Genomic DNA, 19,260 nt, shown 5'->3' on the forward strand with positions numbered 1-19,260 from the left:
CCATGTCAGCCATAGCCTGCGGCATCATGTCTGGGACTCCATGGTGACTTGTAGCTTCCAGCATCCGTTGGTATCTACCAAGGATGGGCTCGATGGGCTGCTGAGATGCAAGTGCAAAGGTTGAGGTGGACTCCTCCATCCTTACAAGTGTATCAAGTCTCGTGGGCACCATTGCCAATGCAACCAATGCAATGAATGTCTTGTGATAACCTCCAGCTCGGCCTCCTCATCAGAGTGCTGCTGAGCATCACTCCGGCCGCAGGCGCCCTCCGGGGAACTGGCTCCCGGGTTTCTCCTCCCCTGTGGCATTGCTGCAGGCCATTGGGTCCCGGAACATCACCCACCTCTAAATCCCCGACTATTCCTTCCTTGACTGAGGTGCTGTCCCCGCTTGCTGATGCCGCTGGCTCCTCAGTAGCTGCAGAGAGATGTCCTCATGAGCTCAGAGCATGGCATGCTAAGGTTAATGTAAAAGGTACTCACCCTCACAAGACTCATCAAGTCATTGAACTTTTTCCTGCACTGTGTGGCTGTCCTGGGCAGCGTGTTACTCGCAGACACGCTCTGCGCAACTTCCCTCCACAATCTTCGGACGTCTGCAGCTTGTGGCCTCCTGCCAGTTTCGCTCCGCAACAATTCATGTTGCCTCTCCATACCTTCCAGAAGTGATACTTAAAGGGTTGACGGTGGATAGGCAATGCCAAACCTTTAAAGATCATATGGCCGAACTTCAACAATTGTACATCCCTGTCTGGAGTAAAAATAAAACGGGGAAGATGGCTCAACTGTGGCTAACAAGGGAAATTAAGGATAGTGTTAAATCCAAGGAAGAGGCATACAAATTCGCTAGAAAAAGTAGCAAGCCGGTGGACTGGGAGAAATTTAGAATACAGCAGAGGAGGACAAAGGGTATAATTAAGAGGGGGAAAATAGAGTACGAGAGGAAGCTTGCTGGAAACACAAAAAATGACTGCAAAAGCTTCTATAGATATGTGAAGAGAAAAAGATTAGTGAAGATAAACGTAGGTCCCTTGCAGTCGGATTCAGGTGAATTTATAATGGGGAACAAAGAAAAGACAGACCAATTGAACAAGTACTTTGGTTCTGTCTTCACAAAGGAAGACACAAATAACCCCGGATGTACTAGGGGTCCGAAGGTCTAGTGAGAAGGAGAAACTGAAGGATATCCTTATTAGGCGGGAAATTGTGTTAGGGAAATTGACGGGATTGAAGGCCGATAAATCCCCAGGGCCTGAGAGTCTACATCCCAGAGTACTTAAGGAAGTGATCCTAGAAATAGTGGATGCATTGGTGATAATTTTCCAACAGTCTATCAACTCTGGATCAGTTCCAATGGACTGGAGGGTTGCTAATGTAACACCACTTTTTAAAAAAGGAGGGAGAGAGAAAATGAGTAATTATAGACCAGTTAGCCTGACATCAGTCGTGGGGGAAATGTTGGAATCAATCATTAAGGATGAAATAGCAGCACATTTGGAAAGCAGTGATAGGATTGGTCCAAATCAGCATGGATTTAAGAAGGGGAAATCAGGCTTGACAAATCTTCTGGAATTTTTTGAGGATGTAACTAGTAGAGTGGACAGGGGAGAACCAGTGGATGTGGTGTATTTGGACTTTCAAAAGGCTTTTGACAAGGTCCCACACAAGAGATTGGTGTGCAAAATCAAAGCGCATGGTATTGGGGGTAATGTACTGACGTGGATAGAGAACTGGTTGGCAGACAGGAAGCAGAGAGTCGGGATCAACGGGTCTTTTTCAGAATGGCAGGCAGTGACTAGTGGAGTGGCGCAGGGCTCAATGCTGGGACACCAGCTCTTTACAATACATATTAATGATTTAGATGATGGAATTGAGTGTAATATCTCCAAGTTTGCAGATGACACTAAACTGGGTGGCGGTGTGAGCTATGAGGAGGATGCTAAGAGGCTGCATCATGATTTGGACAGGTTAGGCGAGTGGGCAAATACATGGCAGATGCAGTATAATGTGGATAAATGTGAGGTTATCCACTTTGGGGGCAAAAACACACAGGCAGAATATTATCTGAATGGTGGCAGATTAGGAAAAGGGGAGGTGAAGCGAGACCTGGGTGTCATGGTTCATCAGTCATTGAAGGTTGGCATGCAGGTACAGCAGGCGGTGAAGAAGGCAGATGGTATGTTGGCCTTCATAGCTAGGGGATTTGAGTATAGGAGCAGGGAAGTCTTACTGCAGTTGTACAGGGCCTTGGTGAGGCCCCACCTGGAATATTGTGTTCAGGTTTGGTCTCCTAATCTGAGGAAGGACATTCTTGCTATTGAGGGAGTGCAGCAAAGGTTCACCAGACTGATTCCCGGGATGGCAGGACTGACATATGAGGAGAGACTGGATGGACTGGGCCTGTATTCACTGGAGTTTAGAAGGATGAGAGGGGATCTCATAGAAACGTATAAGATTCTAACGGGACTGGACAGGTTAGATGCGGGAAGAATGTTCCCGATGTTGGGGAAGTCAAGAACCAGGGGACATAGTCTTAGGATAAGGGGTAGGCCATTTAGGACTGAGATGAGGATAAACTTCTTCACTCAGAGAGTTGTTAACCTGTGGAATTCCCTGCCGCAGAGAGTTGTTGATGCCAGTTCATTGGTTATATTCAAGAGGGAGTTAGATATGGCTCTTATTGCTAAAGGGATCAAGGGGTATGGAGAGAAAGCAGGAACGGTGTACTGAAGGAATGATCAGCCATGATTTTATTGAATGGTGGTGCAAGCTCGAATGGCCAGATGGCCGACTCCTACATCTATTTTCTATGTTTCTATGGCAGCGTCTGAGAACCGGTGAGCACACTGATGTGCTCTTGCCTCTGCCGTCTTTCCCCTCTCAGTAAGAGTGCATAGCCAGTGAAGATAAGCATAGGCGGTGCCTCGTCATATCACCGCCTCAGTTGAATCCAGATGAAGCCAGTATGTCTGTTGTGCAGCTACAAATGCTGATTATCGCTCGGATTTTACCACCGTTTAACACCTCAAGAGTGATGTGTAACGCCTGATTTACCATTCCAGTCCCCTCTTTAGACGGTAAAACTGATTTCGCTGTTGGCGGCGGTAATTACCGCCAGACAGTAAAGTTCCCGACCAGGAGGTGTTGCCACTTCTAAATGGGCGATGCCCGAATTTCCACCCCGTGGTATTTTTATGGTGTCAGAAGGAGCCTTCTAGCTCCACAGGACAACTGCGGGACAATGGTGGTGGGAGGGGTGAAAAAAGAGAGGTGTGCCATCATCAGCGATTAAGAGCAATCTTGATTACCACCACTTCAGTTAAGAATCATAGGGGCTGAAATTGGCTATCTCCTTATAACCTTGGCTATAACCTTTCCGAGACCGGACATTCTGCGCCCGGCGCTGAAAGCCCACCCCGGATGGATGCGAAATTTGGGTTACCATCCCTCACAGGAAGTGGAGCACAATATTGCGTGCTCCACTTCCTCTCTGAACGGACTTGGGGGTGCGACGCTGGTGCATCATGGAGTGCTACGCAGACTCTTCGCCCCACCCCTTCCGTTAAATGGGAGGAACGCTGCAAGCTCTGCAGTCCCTTTGATGGCATCCACTGGGCCACCAGGAAAACGGGGTGCCATGTCTGTATCCCGACACCTAAATGGAGTGCTGTGCTGCACGATTGCGGCCCGGACCTGGTGGTAAGTCGGGTGAAAATTAAAAATTGGGCGCGCACCTCCTCTTTAACTTTCGCCCCACGAGCAGAGTGTGGCCTGGTTCGTGACCAGCTAGGCTTGCACTGACATTGCCCGCTGCCCAACTTCTGCGGTGGGGCAAAAATGGGTCGGGGCGGGACACTACCGGTTTTGAATCTCCACAATCTCGCAGGAGCCGGTAGCTGTGCAGCACTCCCTCAGTACTGCACTTGAGTGTCAGCTTAGATTTATGTGCTCAGGTCTCTGGAGTGTGGACTTGAACCCACAACTTTCTGATTCAGAGATAAGAGTGCTTCCAACTAAGCCACTGGCTCACTACTGCACAGTCATTGTGGAGACAAAGTCCCATCTTCACACTGAGTACACTCTCCATCATGTTGTGTAGCCCTACCACCATGCTAAATGGAATATAATCAAAACAGATCTAGCAGCTCAAAACTGGGCATCCATGAGATGCTGTGGGCCAGCAGCAGAATTCTATCCCACCACAAACTGAAACCTCATGGCCTGGCATATCCCTCACTCTGCCATTACCATCAAGCCAAGGGACCGACCCTGGTTCACTGAGGAGTGCAGAAGAAAGTGCCAGGAGCAGCACCAGACATACCTAAAAATGAAGTGCCAACCTGGGGAAGCTGCAGCACAGGCTACATGCATTCTAAACAGCGGAAGCAGCATGCTATAGACAGAGCTATCTGATGCCACAATCAACAGATTAGATCAAAACTCTGCAGTCCTGCCACATCCAGGCATGAATGGTGGTGCACAATTAAACAACTAATAGGAGGAGGTTCCATGAATACCCCCATCCTTAATGATGGCGGAGCCCAGCTCGTGGCTGAAGCATTTTCAACCAACTTCAGCCAAAAGTGCCGAGTGGATGATCCATATCAGCATCATCACAGAAGCCAGTTTTCATCCAATTTCAGTCACTCCTCGTGATGTCAAAAAATGGCTGACCACATTGGATACAGCAAAGCCTATGGGCCCCAACATCCCAGCTGTCTTGTTGAAGACTTGTGCTCCAGACCTAGCCACGCCTCTAGCCAAGTTGTTCTAGTACAGCTACAACACTGGCATCTATCCGACAATGTGGAAAACTGCCCAGGTATGTCCTCTCTGCAAAAAGCAGGACAAATCCAATTTGGCCAATTACCACCCTGACAGTCTACTCTCAATCATCAGCAAAGTGATGGAAGGTGTCATTGACAATGCTATGAAGCGGCACTTACTCACCAATAACCTGCTCACCGAAGCTCAGTTTGGGTTCCGCCAGGACCACTTGGCTCCAGACCTCATTACAGCCTTGGTCCAAAATATGGAAAAAAGAGCTGAATTCCAGACGTGAGGTGAAAGTAACTGCCCTTGACATCAAGGAAGCATTTAACTGAGTGTGGCACAAGGACTGCAGTGCTTCAAGATGGTGGCTCACCACCACTTTCTGGAGGGCAATTAGGGACGGGCAATAAATGCTGGCCTTGCCAGCAACACCCACATCCCAGCAACAAAACAAAAGTATTTATCCAATTCCCTTTTGAAAGTTACTATTGAATATGCTTCCACCACCCTTTCAAGCAGTGCATTCCAAATCACAACAACTCGCTGTATGAAAAATAAAAAATGCTTCCTCATGTTTACTCTGGCTCTTTTGACAATCATCTGAAATCTGTGTCCTCTGGTTACTGACCCTTTTGGCTCTGGAAACAGTTTCTCCTTATTTACTCTACCAAAACTATTCATGATTTTGAACATCTCTATCAAATCTCCTTTTAACCTTCTCTGCTATAAGGTGAACAACCTCAGTTTCCCTAGTCTCTTCATGTAACTGAAGTTCTACATCCCTCGTACAATTTGAGTAAATCTCCTCTGCAACCTCTTTAAGACCTTGAGTTTTGGATGAGCTTAAGTTTATGGAAGGTGGAAGATAGATGGTCGGTCCAGGAAGGCTAAATCACAGCCTCATATACTCTGTTTATGCATGACTGGTCTGATTGGCTCTTCCTCATGACTGACAAAGTCAGGGACAACATTAGGGCTGTGCTATCTATGCAATTTAACAGTCAGATGTCCTTGTGCAGGTTGAGTCATTAAACCAAGCCTTTGCAAGCCAAACACTGCCCCTGCAGCCTTCAACAACTCCTCACTGAGTGCTGTAAGTTCTGGCAAGGAATACTACTGAAAGTTGGAGTCACATCCAAATGGGAAAATATAAATAATATAATAATTCTTTCATTTGTGTAGCATCTTATCATGTTGAAATATCTTAGTGCTTCATACAGTTAATTATTTTTGAAACGCAATGTCTGTTATTATGTAGGCAATGGTGCAGCCGTTCTGCAACAACCATGTCTTAAATACAGCAATGAGATAAGTTACCAGGAAATCTTTTCTTTTGGTGATATTGGTTGAGGAAAGAATGTTGATCAGGATATCAGGTGAACTCCCTGTTCTTCTTCCAGTAGCATCACCTGAGTAGACAGATGGGACCTCGGTTTAGCATCTTTTCTAAAGGATATATCCCAACAATGGAGCAATTCTGCAGTACCGCATTGGAATGTCAGCCTAGATTAAGTGCTCAAACCCTGATGTGTTTAAAATCCAAAGACGCGAATGCAGTCAACTGAGTCGAACTCACACAAGAAACAGCATCAGCACTAGAAAATGGAATTGTGTCAAGAAAGCTCCATATCTTTGAAGGGGTGATGCTCATCGTCTCCAATGTTATGGAGCAGCCAATTCTCTGCTTTATCTGTAATGTTGTGAATGTGAAGCTGAATATGGCCACTAATCATGGTGGAGCTATTTTAAATGAAATCCCTTACCTTTGCTAAATTTTCTATTGTGCAGCTTGTAATCACTAGTGTCAGACAGCCCTGCTCCTGGAACTGCTACAAAAGATGACCTTATCTCATATTCACAGGCAGAACACTTTAAAGCATTACACCTCCACCGTGATCACAAAAATTCTATTACAATCACCATGTTGGTTAATACCCTTTCTTGGTACACTCATTGTGACAATTACATTATCCAAGACATTAAGGCTTGAATGGTGCCCAGCTTCTTCTGGTGAGTGCAACATTTAAAATATACATCTCTCAGTGATGCTTCCACTGCCATACCTTGAAATTTTGTGCAGTAATCTGTACACTCACCTTATCCTCCATGGATACATCAGGTCTATGATGCATCTGAACCAGGCACTTCAATGCTGATTCATTGTGGCTGGAGTCAGTCAGCCAGTTGGGGTTGGACCAGGGTGAATAACATATTTTAAGACACTGATCACTGGAGACTTGAGAGTGAGAAAAATCTCCCTTGGAAGTGCTAAGCCAATGAGGGCGTCAGCAAGATTATTTAAATGAGAGAACCTCTCACTGAACCTGGAAAGTCTAACTGGAAGTTTCCAGCAGAGTGATTCCTGCCCTTACACCGGGTTCAAAGGCTGCAATTTTTCGGCATCGAAATCTCTCTTTTATTTTTTATTTTTATTTTTTCCTGTTTGTAAATTTTTTGCCTGGTTGTCATGTGACATAGATTGTTGTAGTTTCACAGGAACAGAGCAACTACATCTACCATGGTACATCTCTCTATCATAATCAGAATTTGTCCAGAGGAACTTGAAATCCCCAGTATGCAAGCGTTGAGTGAAATTTCCAACTCTGGGCTTGAAGTAGATTCAAGAGAAAGGGGTTGACCTCCATGGCAAAACTTTTAGCGATTTATAACATTAAATTATTGCTTTATTTTATGGGTCATTTTAAAGCAAATTACTTTGTTTTTATAGTTTTCTTAGGTTCTAAATGCTGTTTATACAATTACCTACTCAGTTGTGTCAGAAATCAAGATGACAGTTAATACCACTTAAAAAAAAAAATGAGCAAAATGGTTGCAAATCACACTTTTTGAATGGAATCTATGATCTTTTGTGATCTATATTGGAGCAAATCAATATGGCAATTGTACGGTTAAGGGCAGCAATGTTAAGTTACTGAATTTGCAAGGTTTCCTGAGTAAGTTGCTCAAAATTATCGCAGGGTTTGTCAGTGGTTAGTGAGCCACTTCGCTCAGACTCGCATTCAGCTGATTAAACAATGCTAACCTGCTACTTAATGGAGGAACCTGCAATATTTCTGTCTTCATGTACTGCACGTGCAGTGCAGTAATCATACCCACTTGAGCTGGGCATTAAGAGGCTAGCTCATGTCTTGCATGTTGGAAACTGATTAATAGCAAAGTTTAATTTGCTTTGCTGGCAGAAACCCCTCAGCTGTGGGATCATCATAGGCAGTCCCTCGGAATCGAGAAAGACTTGTTTCCACTCTTAGCATGAGTCCTTAGGTGGCTGAACAGTCCAATACGAGAGCCACAGTCCCTGCCACAGGTGGGACAGACAGTCATTGAGGGTAAGGGAGGGTGGGACAGGTTTGCCGCACATCCCTTCCCCTGCCTGCGCTTGTTTTCTGCATGCACTCGGCAATGAGACTCGAGACGCTCAGCGCCCTCACGGATGCATTTCCTACACTTAGGGCAGTCTTTGGCCAGGACTCCCTGGTGTCGGTGGGGATGCCGCACTTTATCAGGGAGGCTTTGAGGGTGTCCTTGTAACGTTTCCTCTGCCCACCTTTGGCTCATTTGCCATGAAGGAGTTCCGAGTAGAGCGCTTGCTTTGGGAGTCTCGTGTCTGGCATGCGGACAATGTGGCCTGCCCAGCGGAGCTGATCCAGCATGGTCAGTGCTTCAATGCTGGGGACATGTTGACCTGGTCGAGGACGCTAATGTTAGTGCGTCTGTCCTCCCAGGGGATTTGTAGGATCTTGCAGAGGCATCGTTGATGGTATTTCTCCAGCGACTTGAGGTGTCTACTGTCCATGGTCCACGCCTCTGAGCCATACAGGAGGGCGGACATTACTATAGTCCTGCAGACCATGAGCTTGGTGGTAGATTTGAGGGCCTGGTCTTCGAACGCTCTTTTCCTCAGGCGGCCGAAAGCTGCACTGGCGCACTGGAGGCGGTGTTGAATCTCCTCATCAATGTCTGCTTTTGTTGATAAGAGGGTCCCGAGGTATGGGAAATGGTCCATGTTGTCCAGGGCCACGCCGTGGATCTTGATGACTGGGGACAGTGCTGTGCGGTGAGGACAGGCTGGTGGAGGACCTTTGTCTTAAGGATGTTTAGCATAAGGCCCATGCTTTCGTATGTCTCAGTAAATACGTTGACTATATCCTGGAGTTCAGCCTCTGAATGTGCGCAGACGCAGGCATCGTCCACGTACTGTAGCTCGACAGAGGTTGGGGTGGTCTTGGACCTGGCCTGGAGGCGGCGTAGGTTAAACAGCTTCCCACTGGTTCTGTAGTTTAGTTCCACTCCAGCGAGGAGCTTGTTGACTGTGAGGTGGAGCATGGCAGTGAGGAAGATTGAGAAGAGGGTTGGAGCGATGACGCAGCCCTGTTTGACTCCAGTCCAGATGTGGATTGAGTCTGTAATGGATCTGTTGGTAAGGATTGCGGCCTGCATGTCGTCGTGGAGCAGGCAAAGGATATTGACGAACTTTTTGGGGTATCCGAAACGGAGGAGGACGCTCCTCGCGGTTAACAGTATCAAAGGTCTTTGTAAGGTCGAAGAAGGCCATGTATAAGGGCTGGTGCTGCTCCCTGCATTTCTGTTTTCAGTGCTCTCTTGTCATACTATAAGATTTGCAAAAGTGTAATGGAGGATAACAAACAAAGAAAGGCTGCTCGAGATGGCACCAGAGGTGGACTGTTCCGTACTCATCAATATGCATCTATAGATTCAATCATAGTTACCTGGCAACAACTCCTTGCCCTTGCAGGCTTAGGCTCAGCAGGGAGGCACATCGAGTTCTGTGCTATCTGCTCAAGGTTATCTGCAGCCAACCATCAACATAGGAACAGCATCAAGACAGCATTCTAGGCCCAACCTTCTTCAGTTGTTTCATCAGTTACCTTCTCTCCATCATAAGGTCAAAAGTGAGGCATTTAGCTGATGATTGCACAGTATGCCCCTCGATTCGCAATTCCTCAGATAATGAGACCGTCCGTGCCCATGTGCAGCAAGCCTTGGACAACATCCAGGCTTGGGCTAATAAATAATGACTAAAATTTACGCCACACGTGTGCCAGGCAATGACCATCACCAACAATAGAGAGCTTAACTACCTCCTCATGACATTCAATGGCATTACTGTTGCCAAGTGCCCACCATCAACAGCCTAGGGGGTAACTATTGACCAGAAACTTAGCAACTGGACCAGCTACATAAATACTGCCCGCCTCCCCAAAAACCTCGCTACCACTTTCAAGGCAGAAGTCAGGAATAAGATGGAATACTTTCCACTTGCCTGGATGGGTGCAGCTGCGTGATTTGTAGGTCATTCAATCTGGAAGTGGGTGATTTAGAGGAAACATTAGGGCCTAGAAATTCGGTGCATTTGTGCCTCCCATTAGCGCCCCCGGGGTGCTAACGGGGTAAATGCATTCGCGCTAGTGCACGCTGCTGACAACGGCTCCCGCCATATTGGACGGGAATTTAGCGCCGGCATTATGGTGTTGTGCCACGATCTCCTGCGCCAGGAGATTGTGATGTAATTGCCGTGAGTAGCGCCCGTCCCCTAAATTGACTTTTGCCCTCTGCAGCAGCGCTGGGCAAAAACACCAGCAGCTACAGGAGGTGTGGATCAGGCGATAATTAAAGGAGAGGTGTCGGAGGTAAGTTTAAAAAAAAACTTACCTTTGTTTTCACTGTGTTCCTCCATTTTCTTAGCGGCGTCCTGCCCACGATCGCTCAGCCCAGCACTGCGGGGAGAAATTTTAGCACCTGCTGCCAAGTTTCTCGCCTCTCACAAGTTTACCACCCCCAAATGGTGCGATAATCAATTTCTCCCCCTAAGTGACTAATATGCATTGCTTTATGTTCATGTGGAATTGACATAGACAAAAGGGACATTTCAAAGACAAAAGGGAAATTTTGAGCTTGTGGCATGGAGAGAGAAAGAGTGAACCATGAAAAGAGGAGAATCACATAGTGGTCGAGAATGAAGCAGAACTGTAAGCATGTGCTAGAAAGTTGCAGGCTGGTGGTAGCTAGGACTCTCTATGTTCACTGATTGTCGATTAAAAAGACCTGGTACTTTGTGTTATGTATGTAACCCTTGGCAACCTGTATCACACCACCACCAGAGGGATCCCAGCATCCCTTGGAGGGGACTGTATATAAGCAAGCCTCCCACATTGTAGCAGCACTCTGGAGTTTAATTAAAGGAGCTAAGGTCACACTTACTCATTGCATACAGCACTCAGTTTCATCCTTTATTATGAGCGTAACAATTGGCAACGAGGTAACAAACAACCACGCGAAAATGCAAAGAACTGTTGGTATCCTGGAGAGATTCTCAGAAGGGGACGATTGGGAAGCCTTCGTGGAGCGACACGACCAATACTTCGTGGCCAACGAGCTGGAAGGGGACGAGAACGCTGCCAAACGAAGGTCGATCCTTCTCACCGTCTGTGGGGCAACAAACTATGGCCTCATGAAGAATCTTCTAGCTCCTATGAAGAATTGTGTACGATGGTCCGGGAGCACCTAAATCCGAAGGAAAGAGTTTTGATGGCGAGGTATCTGTTCTACACGTGTCAACGGTCGGAGGGCCAGGAAGTGGCGAGCTACGTCGGTGAACTAAGGTGCCTTGCAGGACATTGCGAATTCGCTGAATTCCTTGAACAAATGCTAGGAGACTTTTTTGTGCTTGGCATTGGCCATGAGGTTATCCTTTGCAAACTATTGACTGTTGAAACACCAAATCAGAGCAAAGCCACAGCGATAGCCCATGCATTTATGTCCATCAGCGATAACACCAAACAAATATCACAGCATAAAGAGGTTTTGGCTAGTATTGTGCAGAAAGTAACGTCATTTTCAAGCAGGAATGCATATGGCAGAATGTACACGCCGGCTGCTGCATGACCTCAGATGACCCAGAGTCCGTCATCAATCGTTAATATGAGGCAGTTAACACCTTTGTTGGCGCTGTGGAGGTGATCATCAGGCCCATTAATGTCGCTTCAAACACTATGTGTGCAAAGGCGCAGAACAATGGGACACCTCCAGCGAATGTGCAGATGAGCTGCAAACCCTGTAAAACACCACGTTGCAGAGGAAGATTGATCCATGGTGGATCAGGCTGAACTAGAGAATCGAACCGAGGAGGCAGAAGCATACGGGGTACATACCTTCACCACGAAATGTCCACCGATCTTGTTAAAAGTTGAACCGAATGGAATTCCAGTATCCATGGAACTGGACACTGGTGTGAGTCAGTCTATAATGAGCAAAAAGGCCTTCAACAGGCTGTGGAGCAACAAGGCACACAGGCCCAAGCTTAGCCCCATTCACACCAAGCTAAGAACTTACACCAAAGAGCTGATCCCTGTAATTGGCAGCGCAGAAGTAAAAGTCTCCTATGATGGAGCAGTGCACGAACTCCCACTATGGATTGTGCCAGGGGATGGCCCCATTCTTCGGCAGAAGCTGGCTGGGAAAAATTTGCTGGAACTGGGACGACATCCGAGTGCTTTCGTCCGTCGACGACGCCTCGTGCCCAGGTTCTGAGCAGGTTCCCATTGTTGTTCGAGCCAGGCTTTGGAAGTTTCTCGGGGGCGAAGGTGCAGATCCACCTGGTTCCTGGTCCACGACCCATCCACCACAAGGCACAGGCGGTACCGTATATGATGCGAGAGAAAGTGGAAATTGAGCTGGACAGGCTGCAGCGAGGAGGCATGATCGTGCTGGTGGAATTCAACGAGTGGGCCAGTCCGATTGTCCCGGTACTCAAAGGCGACGGCACGGTCAGAATTTATAAAGTAACGATTAACTGTTTTTCGTTACAGGACCAGTACCCGCTACCCAAGGCAGGCAACCTATTTGCGACGCTGGCAGGAGGGAGGACATTCACCAAGTTAGACCTGACCTCAGCCTACATGACACAGAAGCTGGAAGAATCTTTGAAAGGCCTCACCTGCATCAACACGCACAAAGATCTGTTCATCTATAACAGAAGCCCGTTTGGGATTCGTTCGGCCGCGGCAATTTTCCAACGGAACATGGAGAGCCTGCTAAAGTCGGTTTCACACACCGTGGTTTTCCAGGACGACATACTGGTCACTGGTCGGGACACCATCGAACACTTGAAGAATCTGGAAGAGGTTCTAAGTCGGCTCGATCGTGTGGGACTCAGGTTGAAATGCTCGAGTTTTTAAGGAAGAAGAATCGCAGCATAAGGCATCAGACCCATCGACGCCAAGACGGAGGCCATCAAAAATGCGCCGAGACCACAGAACGTGACAGAGCTGCGGTCGTTCCTGGAACTCCTCAACTATTTTGGTAATTTCCTACCCGGGTTAAGCACCTTGCTAGAACCCCTACATGTGCTACTGCGCAAGGGAGACGACTGGGTATGGGGGAATTCACAAGAGGCTGCCTTTGAGAAAGCCAGAAATCTGTTATATTCAAACAAACTGCTTGTTCTGTATAACCCATGTAAACGATTAGTGCTAGCTTGCGATGCATCGCCATACGGGGTCGGGTATGTGTTACAACAGGCTAACGAATCGGCAACATTGCAACCGGTTGCCTATGCATCCAGGAGTCTGTCCAAGGCCGAAAAGGCCTACAGCATGATTGAAAAAGAGGCTCTGGTGTGCATTTACGGGGTGAAAAAAATGCACCAGTATCTGTTTGGTCTCAAGTTTGATCTTATAAACTGACCATAAGCCGCTCATATCGCTATTCTCAGAGAGCAAAGGGATTAACACCAATGCCTCTGCCTGCATCCAAAGATGGGCGCTCACACTGTCGGCATACAACTATGTAATCCGCCACAGACCAGGCACAGAGAACTGCGCTGATGCTCTCAGTCGGCTACCGTTGCCCACCACCAAGGAGAAAATGTCACAGCCTGCAGACTTGCTCTTGGTGATGGATGCATTTGAAAACGAAAAGTCACCCGTTACGGCCCGCCAGATCAGGACCTGGACCAGCCAGGATCCTTTACTGTCCCTGGTTTAAAAAAAAAAGCGTCTCCTCCATGGGAGCTAGTCCAGCGTCCCAGCGGAGATGCAGGAAGAGATCAAGCCATTCCAGATTTCAAAATTCTCATCCTTGTTTTCAACTCCCCCCACCGCCCCCCCCCCCCCCACCCCCGAGATATCCGTGCTCCTTTAATTCTGCCCTCTTGAGCATCTCTGATTATAATCGCTCAACGATTGGTGGCCGTGCCTTCTGTTGTCTCGACTAAGTGTTGGAATTCCCTGCCTAAACCTTTCTGCCTCTGTACCTCTTTCCTCCTTTAAGATGCTCCTTAAAACTTACCTCTGTGACCAAGCTTCTCCTTGTGTAGCTCCGTGTCAATTTTTTAATCTCATGATACTCCTGTGAAGCGCCTTGGGACGTTTTACTACGTTAAAGGTACTATATAAATACAAGTTGTTGTTATTTTTGGTTTATATGGGTTGTGAGGTCTGCTTTCAGAAAGTGTATTAAGACATTTTCAAGAGAGAATGGTTCATTTAACTATCCTAAAATTACATCATACTGATGGCAACAAGTTGTAAAAGATACCTGGTTCCATCACAAACACGTCATATCCTTCCTACCAATGGGTGAGTTCCACAGCCATTTTCAATGCCACTATTCCTCCCATATTATGATAATAAGTCTGATCCCAGAAATGCACATGGGTTCAGCATACTAAAAGTTAGGCAAGTGCTCTTCTCACAGCCCCACTTCTGATCAAGTTTGATTGGAAAATCTAGACTATTGTACTAATTATAGTGCTTAAATATTATGAACCGCTTTAAGAGGGTAAATGCAGAAAAATTGCTTCATCTGTTTGGTGAATTGACTCAAGATTATCACTAGAAGAATGATGAGGGAAGTTAAAATATTTTTTTTACTCTGGAGATTATTATAACATGGACTGCTTTACCACAAGTGACTATTCTGTTAGTCAATCTTGTGATTTAAAAGGGAATCGAATAACTATTTTAAAGGAAAAATATAAATGAGCACAGAGAAAGGGCAAGGAAATAGGATTGGGGCAGATAGCTCCAGTTGAAGAATTAGCACTGACATGAATCCAAATAGGCCAAATTCTGTGCTGTAATTTCCACAATTTTATATTTACATATCTATTAAGGGGGGGAGGGGGAAGTAATGGTGATTCCATACAATGATTGGAGATTTTTTCCTGATTGGCTTCTCGGTTTTGCCAGTTGTAATGTACTAAGCTTCATACACATCATCTGTGCTCCTGTAAGTGCACGAACAAAAATGAGAGAAACAAAATAACTCATTTAAGACATAATAGGTGCAAATTAAACCCCTAAGTGATTTAACAGAGAATTAAAGTTGTACTCTGGAATAAAATAGTCTTGTCAATGAGTGGTACTGAGTTTAAATGCAGTGGTGAAGCATGTGATTAATTCTGTGCATTCAGAGTAAGTTCATTCAACCAAGTACTGTTATCACCGTCTGTTTTGTATGTATGTGTGAACAATTGTTGCTGGTACATATAAATAATTAGTTCAGCAATGGTAGAAGTGACTGAGTAACTGACTGGTGGTAACTGTACTAATCTTTACACATTAACATCTTCATCTCTAAGTTTTCACATTGTATTTTATATTCAGTTTTTGCTTCATTGAAAGATTAAAGATTTTTTTATTGATGACGTATTCAATTCTAAAATATGTGATTACTACTTGTTTTGTAACAATGTTTATTTGTTTGTTAGGAGCAATAATCTTAGACTGTGTGAACATGACTTCTGAAGCTGGAAAAGTGACTTTAAAAGATGAAGAAATGATAGCTGCCTTGGAGCAGAGGTTTCCTGACGTTCCTGCACAACGAGAGGTTTTTGATGCTTTGCAGCAAGCAAAATTTGATGTCTCTGGTACTTAACTTATTTTTATTTTTCTCTAAGAGTTAATTTCAAATAGCCAGTAAAGCAATGGGCTCCATTTTATTCCTGTAATTTGCACTGGTGCTGATTGGGATTGCCTTTTAGATTAGCAATTTTTTTTGCGAGACATTAACTATATTTCGAATGTGCTGTAAAACATTGTGATAATCTACCCCACTCTTCCTATCAGGTGGCCGACAGGTGGAGTGTGCTGGCTGGCCGCCCGATTCTGCCATTAAGGGGCTAGTCCATTTTGAGAGCTGGGCCTCGTTACCTCGGAGGTAAAACAGCAGGTGCCAAACAGGACACCCTTCTCTAACCTGTCAGCTTCAGGATAGCACAATATTGGTGAACCAGGCGGCAAGTGGAGGCAAAATGGAGAGAGAGGAATGGGGAAATTAAGTGGAGAGGGAAGAGAGAAAGCGGGAACTAGTGGAGAGAAATGGGGAAATTATCTGGTTGGCTTGTTTAAAAATCCAAATGTCATTTTGTTTTTCTTTTTCTTTAAACTAAATTCATTGTGAAGTATAAAATTAACCAATATGTACCATTTTTAATGCTAAAATTAAAAATATATCCAGGGAGCCCCAGTCACCACATGTACGAGAGAGGGAACTATATTGGAAGGAGTGAACACAGGAACAGGAGTAGGGCATTCAGGCCCTCGAGCCTGTCCTGCCATTCAGTGAGCTCATGGCTGATCAGTATCTTAACTCTCTTCCTTCGCCTTGGCTCCGTATTCTTTTATACCCTTGATAAGTAAAGATTTATCAATCTCAGTTTTAAAATTATTCATTGAGCGAGCATATACTGCTTTTAGTGGGAGAGAGTTACATATTTCTTCCACCCTTTGCCTGAAGAAGTGTTTCCCAACTTCGCTCCTGGATGGCCTGACTCTGGTTTTAAGGTTATGACCCCTTGTCCTAGACTCCACCACCAGCAGAAAAAGTTTTGTTCTATCTACCCTATCAATTCCTCAAAATCCTAAAAACCTCAATCAAATCACCCCTGAATCTTCTTTATTCCAGAGAATGTAAGCTTAATTTGCATGATTTCTCCTCATAATCTAATCCTTGGAGCCCTGGTAACATTCTGGTGAATCTACGCTTCTCTTGCTATACTTGCTGCCTACAGGCCTGGCTAGCGTGATTCTTCGATTATTACTGTCGGAGTTAAATCCACTATATGCTATTGAATTTTTTTAATAAAGAAAATGAAACATTTTTTTCTTCCAGGAATACATAAATGCTGCTACTGCAGGAAAGACATTTTAAAATATGAAGAAAAATAATTTATTCCCAAAAGGAAAATAATGAGTAATTCTCATTAAAATTCAGCAAATGTCCTTTTTTAAGATGTAAAACTGCAAAGCCTGAGTTCAGTACATATTCCAAAATATTGACAAATGTGTCAAATAACATGTCAAAAATCAAAAGTTTCTGGGTTGCATGTCTCCAGAACCCTTGGAAAATAAACATTGTGGCTTCAACATTTTTATTTCCACTTCAGGCTTTCGTGTTTGTTTATTTTTGGCCCATGGCAAGTGAAGGAATATTGGGGCTGTAAACCCGTGGGGATGACATCCCTGTATAAGTGCTAGAATGCACTTACCTGTGACCACCAGTACTGACCCCATCAAAGTTTAAGAGGCAATGGTGAGGTAGCAAAGTTTGAATAAAGTACGTGGGCACCTGTGCCACTTGGGTTGCATCTCTGGTTCGCCTCCAACCCTGAGAAGAAACAAGTGCCCCATTTGCTCCCAGGCCTGGACCCGCTACGGTGAACCTTACACGTGCTATATGCTTCAATGTATGGTGTGCTAATTTTCTTTCATTGGGGCATATGGGAACTCCTGGTCTGGATGTGCCTCCCCATCCCCCATCCTCATCCAGCCCCTCTTCCCTGCCCCCTACCATGTTGCTGGTCTTGTTTGGGGAAGGTGGAGATTCTGACCCCCACCTGCGTAGAAGCGCCCTGCACGTCTGGGATCTGGTATATCTAGGTCCCGGCCTAATTTGTAGTTTTTCTTCTGTGCTCCTGCTGGAAGAGCCATGGGTTCTCAGACCCATTAAGTATATTGATAGCTTAAGTTAGAAGCATATGAAACAATTTGTTTTTAACATGTCATAGGCTTATAATCAGGGCTATTCTTGCGTTGTTAGATTTTTGGAGTCTATAGCTGCTTTTGTGAAGCTGTTGGTCAACTTTTGTTGGTTTTCTACTTGGCATGTATGACTTACAGGTGAAAGTAGCAGCAACTGAGTCATGATGATACTGGATGAGGGCAATGTGGCTGATACCATGGCCCTGGAATTCTACCACAGGATGTTCATCTGACATTATTCTCTCTACTGCTTTAACAGAGATGTTGACCATTTTAACAGAAATGGGTTAATGTCTTCATTAAAATAGTGGACAGAAGAACATGTACATTAGTATCTTTAGTATCACTGCCATTGTATCTTGACTCTTAGAAATGTGTGATCAAAAACATTGGCTGAAATGAAAAACCCTATAAACTGCATAATAGATTAGTGTATAATAGGGAACAAGTGGTAGTTATCAATGATGTGTTCTAATTGGGCAGCTGTGACCCAAGAAGTCCTCCAGGGACCAACCTTGGATTCTTTCTGTTAATAATATTTATTAATGACTTCAATTATGGAATTGTGAATGGAATGTGTGTTTTTATGGATGATACCATATTGTGTGAAAAAGTAATATATACCAAGGGATATTATTCAAAGAGATCTTCAGAGACTTGACAAATGGGCTAATGAGTGACAAGTTCTAATAAATATTGAAAAATGTAAGGGTATAGATACTAAAACTGGCAAATCTAGTTATACATTGAAAAGTACATATTAAATAAGGTGAAAACGATTAGGTAGGATAGTGGTATAATGTTAAAATGTATTGTATTGCATCCTGAAGATGTCCCAAAGTGCTTTACAAGCAGTTAAATTATTTTTGAAATATAGCCATTGTTATGTAAGCAAATGCAATAGCCAATTTATATACAGTACCATCATACAAACGGTAAATTAAGATGAATGAGCATTGAAGCTTTTTGTGGTGGTGTTTGTTGACAGAACATTAATGGCTCGGGCACGAGGAGAACTCTTTTTTATATACAATAATGCCATGGGGTCTTTTATGTCCACTTGAAGAGGCAGAAATGGTCTCAGTTTAACATTTTATCTGAACGGCAGCACATCTGAAAATGCAATACTGCCTTAAGTGCCATCCTAGATTATATACTGAAGTTTCTAAGCAGGGCTTGAACCAATTGATGACACTTGAAATGTTAGGGTTTAAAAATAGATTACTACGATGTAAATCTAAATGGACTTCGTGGATAGATTCTGTGCACTATCTGTAAAACATTAAGAGAATGGTTGGAGCATTGGGAGTGGAAATCCACATCTCTTCCGGGAATTTATCAGAAAGGCCACAAATTAGGCTGGTACATAGCTGCATCTCCCCCTGGCACCCAAAAGATAACACTTGAAATTTTAAAACGTAAATTACTCGAACTTATATCGAAGTAGATTGTTTGGACGCTCTAC

The 19,260-nt window shown here is 44.8% G+C and overlaps 1 protein-coding gene across 2 annotated transcripts in view; it reads left to right on the plus strand.

Annotated features, from left to right (window-relative positions):
- Positions 1-19,260, plus strand: part of LOC139265594 (protein prune homolog 2-like) — an 808,581-nt gene that overhangs the window by 236,460 nt on the left and 552,861 nt on the right. For both annotated transcript variants that reach the window (XM_070882707.1, XM_070882715.1), the window contains exon 5: positions 15,524-15,682. In XM_070882707.1, coding sequence (XP_070738808.1) covers positions 15,524-15,682 — 159 coding nt within the window. The remainder of the gene's footprint in view (positions 1-15,523; positions 15,683-19,260) is intronic.

This window comes from Pristiophorus japonicus, chromosome 1 (assembly GCF_044704955.1).
Source record: "Pristiophorus japonicus isolate sPriJap1 chromosome 1, sPriJap1.hap1, whole genome shotgun sequence".
NCBI lineage: Eukaryota > Metazoa > Chordata > Chondrichthyes > Pristiophoridae > Pristiophorus > Pristiophorus japonicus.